Source organism: Athene cunicularia (genome assembly GCF_003259725.1).
Source record: "Athene cunicularia isolate RWA chromosome 15 unlocalized genomic scaffold, athCun1 chr15_part1, whole genome shotgun sequence".
Lineage (NCBI taxonomy): Eukaryota > Metazoa > Chordata > Aves > Strigiformes > Strigidae > Athene > Athene cunicularia.
The window spans coordinates 13,915,699-13,926,098 of NW_020799121.1; the positions used below are offsets into that span (position 1 = coordinate 13,915,699).

Sequence of the window (10,400 nt, forward strand, 5' to 3'; positions counted from 1 at the left end):
ATGGGTGTAGCCTGGCCTCAAGCTCAGCTTCCTGGGGCTGGAGGGGCTGGGACTAATGGTGCCACAGCTGTGTGCCACTGCCTGGCAGCCTGAGCTGGGCTTAAACCCCAGCCACAGCCAGGCTTGAGGGCTCAAGCGCTGTTGAGGCCGCTCTTCAATGTGCAGGTGAGGCCTGAGGGCACGTTCAAGGGGCAGGTGAGGTTTGAGGGGTGGGAGGTAGCAGGATTAACCTCAGACCCACCGGTTCCACCAGCACCCTGGGCACACCTTTCTACCTGATGGAGCACTGCGCTGGCCGCGTCTGCGGCGACGGCTCCCTCCCCACCCTGCAGCCCAGCCAGCGGAGGGCTGTTTATGCTGCCATGAGCCAAGTCCTCGCCAAGATCCACCGCGTAGACCTGAGAGCAGCTGAGCTGGAGGACCTCGGGGAGCACGGTGAGAGAAGGCTCTGTATCCTCTGTCACTGTTTGCCTCTCCTGTGCATCAGCATTTCAAAGGATAGGCTCAGGTACAGGACTTGGCCTGAACTTGGGGGCAGTGGGGAAAGCAAAATGGGCAGCAGGGTGTCTGAATCCCCAGAGCGTGGTGGGAGGGTGTGGAGAGCTGCTTCAGATCCTCCCGGTCTGTGTTTCCTGTAGTGATCCCCAGAGCTGCCTGCACAAGTAACTGCTTTGCTGCCACCTCTGACCAGACTTCGTCGGTCTCTCTGCAGAGCTATCTCAGCTGCTTGGACTTGGTGGAAAACTTACGGTTTTGTCCAGGATCTGTTTATTTTCACTAGAATATCAAACCCAGTGCCCAGTTAAGAATATATGGAGCCCCTGGAAATCACAGTTAAACTCTTGGAGCTTAGCTCAGGGGCTGGACTGAGATCTGCTTGGCTGTTTGACTTTTTCTGCACGCACCTTTTATGCATCTTTTTTGAATTCTCTTTGTGCCCATCCCTCTCGCCCTGAGAGCCTTCATTCCTCTGTTACAGGCAGTTACATTCAGCGGGAAGTTGAGGCCTGGACAAAGCAGTATCGAGCTACGGAAACTCACGTTATCCCAGCGATGGAGAGACTCATCGAGTGGCTGCCTCTGCATTTCCCTGAATCTCAGAAGACAACAGTGGTGCACGGTGATTTCAGGTACTGCCTGGCTGACAGCACCGCCCTGGAGCACATCCCAGGCAGGAGAGAGGGTAAAGCAATATGCAAACTCCAAAGAGATGCTGAGTTGGGCTGGCACAGCAGCTTCAGAGCGGTCCAAAAGCTGGGCTCTGGGTCAAGTTTAGCATCCCCCAGGTAACGAGATCTAAAGGGCCACAAGCCCTTCGCATCTGTCATGAGAAACATATCCCAGGAGGTCCGACTGGTGCTGTCTTGCACCCAGAACTTTCCTGTTTTCCCCAGTGTTCATCTGCCTCCTGGTCTGTGGCAGTTTAAAGCAGTGTCCATTCGAAAGTAGGGAAACTGGGGGCAGGAATGGAGAGCCTGGACTCCTGATGTCCGATGCCAATCTTACTGCCTCACTGGTGTTGCAATTTCTTCGCCCAACCACTGCGAACGGGTCTAACACTGGAGGATCATCAGCTCTTTCTGCAATACTCGGAAATCAGTCCTGGTCGCTAATGGTATTTGGTGCTTAAAGCGTTTGGGTGGCTGGTGAGATGCTGCAGGATGTACAGCAAAACCTGGCAGTGCTACAGGCAAAGTCCTGCAGGAGCGTGGTGCCTCGGGACAGAGGGGAGGGATGCACAGAGATACTGCCAGGGCTGCAAGGCTGCGGCGTGGGTGTGTGCCAGTGCTGGGCCAAGGCTCCCTCCCACCAGGTTTAGTGCCCAGTTCCAGTGCGCCTGGAAGCGGGTGAGCTCTCTGCACCCTGCCAGGGTGGCTGCCCTCTCTGTTTCCTCCTCGGTAAGCTGCTGCCCTCTCCTGGGGCTCAAACTGGTGAAGGCTGTTTAATAATCTGCAGCACATGGCAGTGCAGGGCCTGGAGTTATTGTGTGTCTTTGAAACGATCCCCCGGGACCAGTGTCTTGCCCACTCCACATTTTGGCTAGCCTGTCCTATAACATCTGTTAATGATCTGAGGCCCTGGATAACTTTGTTTCATTCTTCAAAGCACGATTCAGTTCATCATTAACCAGGGAGTTCACTATTGAGTAATCTCAGTCTTCTCTGACTTATGTTTACAGAAATTAATTTGTCACTTGTGCAGCCTCCCAAAGGACTCAGCAATTTTTGCAGAGAGTGAAGAGCACTGGAAAGCACCTCCTGCTGCTGAGCGCTGGGATTTTTTTCCCCTCTCTTGAGACTTTTCTGATCTCTTTTTCCTTCTGATACAGGATGGACAACCTGGTCTTTCATCCAGACAGGCCAGAAGTCCTTGCTGTCCTTGGCTGGAAGCTTTCAACTCTAGGAGATCCCATCTCTGATTTGGCGAATAACTGTATGGCCTACTTCCTGCCACCTCACTTTAATGCACTGAGAGGTACAGAGAGGGCAAAGTCACGTCTGACACACGTGAACTATGTTCAGAAACAGATCGGCTCCTGCTTAGAAAGCTCAGCTGACAGCTGGGCTCGTGCCATATTCCCTGCTCTGCCCTTTCTCCCCTCACTGAAGAGAGATGTTTCCTTCCTCCAGGGTGGAAACATCTTCCTGCACGTGCAGTAATCACCGTGCCACGGTCACCCCATCCCCAGTTTGTCTCGTGTCTGCCGTCCCTTTGGGGGATTCTCTGCCATCCACTCCCCGTCCTGGTTGGAACCGTCACCCTCTTCGTTAGCAGTCGCGTCAGGGATGGGCCCAGAGAGGAGGGCCCTGCTTCACAAGCTTGCCAAACTGCATTTAGAAGTTAATTTGGATTATTTTCCATCTTGCTTCAGCTGTAAAGCCAGGGAACTTTTCTGGGTAGAAAGCTGTGAACCAGGCCAGCCCAGAAGGGGTTTGTCCACAAAGATATACACTTGTTTAATAAAAGAACAATATAGGGGTGAACAGGGAGGAAAATTACTCCATCGTTTAGGAGGAAGATCCACCAGTTACTGCTTTCGCAGTCTCGCCCCAGTGAAGACAACTGCCCTGTGTGCATTTCACCTCCATGGGCTGGTGCCAAACCCTCATTGTTATGTATGGAAACAGCACGGCAGCGTGCTGGCGATGGATGGCGCAGGTCCCTCCGCTGCACGGCTCTGCCACAAGCCTCACGGCATCCCTAGAAAGCTCTGAGCTCCCCACTGTCTGCTGCTTCACTGTTGCCTCTTCACATTTTCCAGGCTTGAGGAAATGTGATTTGGGGCACCTGGGGATCCCCACGGCAGAGGAATATTCCCAGATGTACTGTGACCACATGGGAACAGAGCACCCCGAAAACTGGAATTTCTACATGGCCTTTGCCTTCTTCCGACTGGCTGCAATGCTGCAGGGACTCTACAGACACTCTCTGGCAGGTGAGGGACCCAATCTGTTGAGTCTGTTCTGCACAGGTCCCCAGCCAGAGCGCAGCTGCAGCAGCACCGGTGTGGGGAGAGTTCTCGGGCTGTCCCGGGGAGTCCAGACCGGCAGCACGTGCTGCAGGTGAATCCTGAGAGCTCTGAAATTCTGGGTGTTACAGCAAAACGTGGCATGTCTGGCAGTCTTGTGCTTTCGGCGTAGAGCTCTTAGGGGAAATAAAGCCTCAAAATGAGAGGTCTTGTTTCACCTCTGCGTTTGGAGTGAGCTGGAAGCAACCATCCAGCGAGTTATTGCTGTGTGGAGACAAAGAGGGCTGGGACCAGAGTGTCCTGTAAAGCACAGAGCTCCCTCCCTGCTCCCACGCGGGCTCCGGAGGGTGTGAGGCCTCTACAGCTGTGCTGTGTTGTCAGGTTGTGTCCTGCAAAGAGGAAACAGGGCCAGAGGGGAGCACACACAGTGCACGTCCCCAGTGGCTGCTTTGTGCTGGATGCAAGGCCTGCTCAGTTCCCGTTTGCTGTTTGTGCCGATCCGAGGTTGCTGTGTGGTCTCTTTTCTTTCACGGGAGAACTGAGCAGAGCTCAGAGCCATCTCCTACAGGTGGAGCTCTCAGACCTTCAAGCACCCGCCTTGGCAGAGAGACTCGGAAGCAGGGAGGTGGTGTGAACTCTCAGTGTGGTTTATCTGCATAGATCAGGTCTGGCCTGGGAGGCTTTATCACAGAAAAACAAGATATTATTTTTATATTTCTTTCCCGAGTCCTGCTGGGCTGGCCCAGACAAGGACACATGGTGACTACATAACACGGGCTCTTTCAAATAAAAGTGTCCTATTCTTTTGTCCCCAGAGAGGCCAGCCCCAGGTGACAGCAGCCCGGAGGATGCAGAGTTCGTGGCCGACCTGGGCTGGGAGTTTGCCATCAAAGAAGGATTCCGTGTGTTCGACAGCCTCCCCACCACAAAGCCCCTGGCACGACGTTACAGTACCTGGGCCGGGCGAGGGCCGTTCGTTCCTCAGCAGGAGCTGTGCTGCCTGGCCACGGCCTGGGGCAGCTCCTGTGCCCAAAGTCCCCACGGTCATTCCCCCCACCAGCCTGCTGGGGATGGCCCAGGGTCTTTACTGCAAGCTGGAAAAGATCGTGGCTCTCCAGTGGGGTTTTCTCATTTCCCAGCCCAGATGGACTCCACGTCCTCCTCTAGAAGCGAAGGTGAGGCATCTTCCTCTCTACACTTGCTTTGCTGCACCTGCAGCGGGGTGGGGGCTCGTGGCGTGCCTCTGAGTGCCTTTGCCTTTCATCACATCAGACATCTGGCATTCATAGAGGCCAGCAGCTCACAGAAAGGGAGCTGGGTTCCCATTGCTGGCTACGTTCAAGGAACAGAGTTGCTATTCTGGGAAACAGCAATTTCAGCAGCTGGCACTCCCTTCCGAGATGAGCAGATTAACGCCACCCAGCTGTAATTGCTGGTGCTGCTCTGCCAAGGTCCTGCCGTCAGTGGGGTCCCAGAGCTTGGCTGGGTTTGGCCTTTTCCACACCTGTCAGTCCCTTCCCCTCTCAGGGGAGGCCTCGCTGCTGTCTCTGTGTGGGAAAGGCTAAGTTAATTCTCTTTGCACCTCCCAGTCCTTCCTTGGCAGGTCCCTCAGGCAGGGCAGGGAGCTGCCTGCGCCTCCACAGCTTCATTTCCTCCTTTGTGTTCTTTTATCCTCCTCTCCCCGGCAGGGGCTGGCCCTGCAGATGTCCCCAGCAGCAAATAGTCACCTGCCCAGTGATAAACTGGGTGTGATCAGGCCCTTGGCCATGCAGGCTCTGGGGAGCCACTGGGACGTGCCACCATCCTGGGCTCTCCTGCGCAGAGCAGGTGCTGCTGCACCCCTAAACCCTCCAAATGGAGACACGGGTCATTCCTGGTCTGGGGGTGAGGAAACAGAAACCAGCTGCCACAGTGACTTGCCCACAGTCCTGTGGTGGGTCGGTGGTGGAGATGGGAGTAGCACCAGCTCTGGAACTGCAGTGTTTTAATTACACATCTCTTCCTTCTGCCAGCACAAGACAGGTCAGGTCAATACACAGATATCAGGACACCTGAGTCCCCTGCCCAGGCTCTGCAAACTGGTTTCTTTGTGCTTCTACTTCCCAGTGCTGCTGGTGGCCACAGTGTGGCTCAGTGAGCCCCACGGCTCTGGGCTGGCTGGTGTTGCAAACAGAATTGCCAGGACCAGTGTCGTAACTAGTTGTTCACAGAGTGTGTCCTGAAAGCAAACATCCCTATCCTTGGGTTGCTACCTAGATTATATTCTTAATGTATTCTAGTGGCATTATGAAATTCTAGTGGGTTACTTAACCACCTTTTAGCTGCCAAAAAAAAAAAAAATAAAAAAATCCCATCTGTAGTTCAGCCCTTCGGCATCATTTCCTTGTGCTCTGGCAGAAACCAGCAAACTCCAGCATTTCAGGGAGCTTAGCAGCTGATCCACTGAGCAGGGGGAAAGGACGGGGAGGCAGCAGCTCTGGGGTATTGGAAGTGCTGAGATGAGCAGATCTTCTTGCCTTTCTTCAAAACACTCATCTCGAGAGCTGCGAGTCGCCAAGCCTCCAAACGTCAGGACTGCCACACTCTCTCTACTCTGTGCCTTGGGCTTGTCGGGGAGATGCTGCTCCTTGTCTGGGGGAACACAGAGCCCCCTCATCCCGTCCACCCCCCTGGTCCATCCCACTGCTCTTTCCTTTGGCATCGTCCCTGCACTCTCAACCTTTGCTGTGGAAGCGTGTTGTGAAAGCCAGGGGAGGAGTTTTGCTGCCTGCAGCAGAAAGATAACGCAGTGGAGTGTTAAACAGCTGAGTAAGTCCTGGCCTGGGACTGTCGGGGTGCTCAGAAGCGAGGGCCAAGGGAAGGGGTGAGCCTGCCCCGTGCCAGCTGGCACACAGCGGTGGAGCTTCGTCCCAGCGAGCTTGGCAGTGAGCAGCCCTTGGCTGAGGCTCTCTGGGCTGAACAGGGCAGTGCCGGGGCCGATCCCGCTGCATCCCCACCCTGGGAGCTGGCAGACTTTGCATGCTGGTCCCACAGGCTGCCCGTCCCCACAGTTCTCCGGGGAGATCCTCCCCTGAGGAGCAGGGCAAAGCAAAGTTTCTTTTTTCAGAGTGAGTGTAAGTGCGTCTGGGCAAAGCGCTGGGCACTCGGCTGCGCTCCCGGCGCCGTGCCTGGGAGGGAGCCAGCCCTGGCTACCGGAGGGGCCAGCACCAGGGCAGCAGCGTGGAGGAGGATATAAGTAGAATCACAGAGTAAAATCCCAGAATCATCTGGCTTGGAAAAGCCCCTGCAGCTTCTCCAGCCCCACCATGACCCTCATCCTGACCGTTCCCAACTCCCCCAGATCCCTCAGCGCTGGCTCAGCCCGACTCTTCAACCCCTCCAGGGATCCCGGGGACTCCCCCCTGCCCTGGGCAGCCCATTCCAACGCCCAACAGCCCCTTCTGCACAGAAATCCTTCCTAATATGTCTCATCCTCTTCCATCAGGCAGAGAGTGCCAGGACCAAAGCAGCAGCTCTGACAATGACCGTACAGGCCATGGATCAGCATCGCCTGGTGAGCAGACACCTGCACCCAACCTCTGACCCTTCTTCTGGCCCAAATAAAGCGACACAGGGACACGTCTCTTCTGACAGGGACACATCTCTTCGGGGGCCTCCTCCACACCAGGAACGAGGCTTTGCAGCCTGGGGCCTGTGAGCACAAGGGGTGATTTGTCCCATGTGTGGTGGGATCCCAGAGGAGGACATTTCCTCAGGGGTTGTGGAAGGGGCTGGGGCATTTGCTGCTGTGCTTCCCTGATCCTGCAGCCCCCGACTTGCCCTGCGTGTGCTTCGATCTCGCTCTCACCCAGGTCCCCGGAGCGGAACGTCGCGGCGGTGCAGACCCCAGCCTGGTGCTGCACTCAGGTCTAAGCTCTGTGTCTGGCTGAAGGTCCCGCATGGTTCACAGGACAGCGCTCTCCAGAGCTCAGCCACCGGTCGCTGCACTGGGGAGCCTTGGACCTGAGACTAAACCACGCTCTGGCGTGAGAGGGACCGTGCTAAGGGCAGCCTGGGAGCTTGGGGATTGCAGTGCTGGTTGCTGTTATCTCGTATCTTGTTATCTCGTTATCAGTGCCTTTATTGCCAGGTTCAGTTGGTATGGAGCAAATTCCATCATGAGGTTGCAGTCAAGCCTGGGGTGGGGGGAAGTTGCTCAGGGATTAGCGGGTGGGGGTGCAAGACTTGGCTTGGGGAATGAAGAGAATGGAGCAGGGTGTCTCTCCTCCTTTGGCACAAACACCTTCCGCTGCCTGTGGATGCGAGGACTCCAGTCAGTGCTGGGGGAGGAACTGAATCAGCTGCCTGAGGACTCTGACCTCAGGGGGGGCTCCGGAGCTGAGGCAGTTCCTGGCTGCTGGGAGGAACTGGGAGGAACTGGGAGGACTCCGCGGTTCCTTGACTGCAGTGGGTCTTTCTGGGTTTCTTCAGGGACCCACAGGATCAGTGGGGGCTTCCAGTGCTTCACAGAGGAGAAGTGTGGGAACAGTTGTGGTAATTCCTGAGCTCTTGATGCATAATCCCGGATTAATTCGATATTAAAGCGATGGGCACGCTTTTCTGAATTCTCCTCCAGTCTCTCCAGCGCGGGTGCAGCCTCACAGCCCACTTTGCCGAGGTCACGTCTGTCTGCGCAGCCACCCCTGCTCTCAGGGACACCGGGGAGCCCCCGGGGGGGCCGTGCTGGCTGCTCAACACACCGGGCAGCCTCGTAACCTGAGCTTTGGTTTCTCCCAGGCTCCAGGGTGAAATTCTACCTCAACCCCCAGCACTTGGCCGGGCTGTGCAAGGGGGAGGGAGCCTCTGTCTGAGCCTCCATCAGCCCAGCCCAGGCACTTGGGTGATTTCCTAGCAGGTTTTTTTGCCTCCCACCATCTCATCTTTCAGGCAGGCTTAATCCCAGCTGGTTTTTGCAAGGCTGAGAGTTGAGGCGGGTCTGCCCTGAAGGTGTTTCCTCCCTTTCGTGTGGTTTTAGCGCTGCTGGGTTTGTCTGCTAACCCCGGGGGGAAGGGAAGAGCCTTGCTCAGGAGGAGCAAAAGCATTAGCACAGGGCGAATGCTGAGTGTTGGCCATCCAGGTATCAGCAGAAGGCACACAGAGGACATCAGCCGGGAGCTTAGGCCTGAGCAAGGCTGGGCTGGAGCTCAGCTCTGAGATGTGCCCTGTGGATACGCAGCCTGGCCCCGTCCCTCTGGGAGACACGGTGGGCACAGGCACAGCTCTGCGGGCAAAACATCTCTTCTTGGCATCTCCCAAATGGTTTAAGACGCGCAGGTCTGCCAGAGGAGGGAGAACGTGTTGGAACAAGCAGTCACGTCCCGCAGGGCTGCCCAGGACCCACTGTCTGACGAGACAAAGGGGAATCGGGCACCCTTCGAGGAGCTTGGGTGGCCGAGGATGAGAGAGGCTGAGCTCCGGTGCAAGAGGATTTCAGCTGATCCAGGAAACCCCCAGCCTAATCCGAGTCCTGCCGGATAACCTTGGGCAGTTGCTCTGCCTCTCCGGCCTTCACCGTTCCTCTGGTCAAAACGGGGCCGATATTCCCCTCCCGAGGGAAACACCTGGAGACCTGCAGATACAGGAGCTTCCCCCGTGCTACCTCCTGGCACAGTGGGTTAAACTATTTTGGAATTGACACATTCTACAATTTTTCTTTAATAAACCAGAGCCATCCACCGCCAGTTACCCTTCACAGACCCATCGCTCAAGGAGCCAGAGAGGTGCTGTCAGACACAGGGTAATTACCACAGGTTTGCTTTGGAGGTTAAAAAAACCCTCTTGGTGTTTTTTGGTCTGTGGCTTCCTTAGCGATGGTGCTGATAACTGGAGAGCAGCTCTGCTCCCTGCGCCTGAACCTGCCCCTCGCCACGCTGAACTTGCACGAGGCATCTTAAGCAAACGCGCAGAAAAGGCCTTTAGCCGTTGTTGGGGGCGATTTTACAAAGCCTCTCGTTTGTCTGCACCGAGTAGTGTTCCTGCGGGGAGAGGACTTCGCTGGCGTTGTTCCACTCCCCCTCCACACGCTGGTTTCTCTCCTGGATTCCTGGGCTCACGCTAACGGCGGCGTGTCCAGGTAAGCGGGGTCCCGCACCAAGTACCTCGTCACACCACCGCTGCAAAATGAACCAGAGATGTTTCTGGGTTTTCTCTGTCTTTCTCCTTCTTGTAGCCAGCACAGATTCCCTGGGTGGGGTCAGGGACAGTCAGTGCCGGTGCTGGACACCGATGGGGCACCCCCAGCGCACCAAACCAAGGCTTATCTGAACTGAGCTGGGCTGAGCTGAGCCAGGCCAAGCTGATCCAAGTGGGCCAATTCGATCCAAACGGGACCCAGCTGAGCTGAGCTAAGCCAGGCTGCAGTGCCCAAACCGAGCTGAACGCAGTTGGTTCAGTCTGAACAGGACTTAGCTGAGCTGAGCTCAGCTAAACTGCAGTGCCTGAACCAGGCTGAACTGAGCCAGTTTGATCCGAATGGCATCTAGTTGAGCCAAGCTGAGCTAAATTGCAGTGCCTGAGCTCAGCTGAACCGAGCCAGTTCAGTCTGAACAGGATTTAACTGAGCCTAGCTCAGCTAAACTGCAGTGCCTGAACCAGGCTGAACCGACCCAATTAGATCTGAAGAGGACCTAGCTGACCTGAGCCGTGCTAAACTGCCTGCTCAAACCGAGCTGAACTGAACCAGTTCAGTTCAAACAGGACCTGGCTGAGCCGAGCTCAGCTAAACTGCAGTGCCCAAACCGAGCTGAACCGAGCCAGTTCGACCCAAAGGGAGCTGTGCCAAGCCGGTTCCACTCTGGCTGTGCTGATGTGGACAGAGCCGAGCCCAGGCGTGTCGGGCCGAGCCGAGCTGAGCCGAGCCGGGCCCAGGCATGTCGGGCCGAGCCGAGCCGGG

The 10,400-nt window shown here is 56.1% G+C and overlaps 1 protein-coding gene across 1 annotated transcript; it reads left to right on the forward strand.

Moving 5' to 3' along the window:
• ACAD10 (acyl-CoA dehydrogenase family member 10) lies at positions 1–8,055 on the forward strand. The gene is given in 9 exon segments (XM_026859979.1): positions 1–4; positions 208–435; positions 980–1,130; positions 2,330–2,475; positions 3,263–3,436; positions 4,285–4,442; positions 4,444–4,644; positions 6,954–7,022; positions 7,321–8,055. Coding segments are annotated over 9 exon segments (1,209 nt in total). The 3' UTR covers positions 7,399–8,055.
• The last annotated feature ends 2,345 nt before the right edge of the window (positions 8,056–10,400 follow it).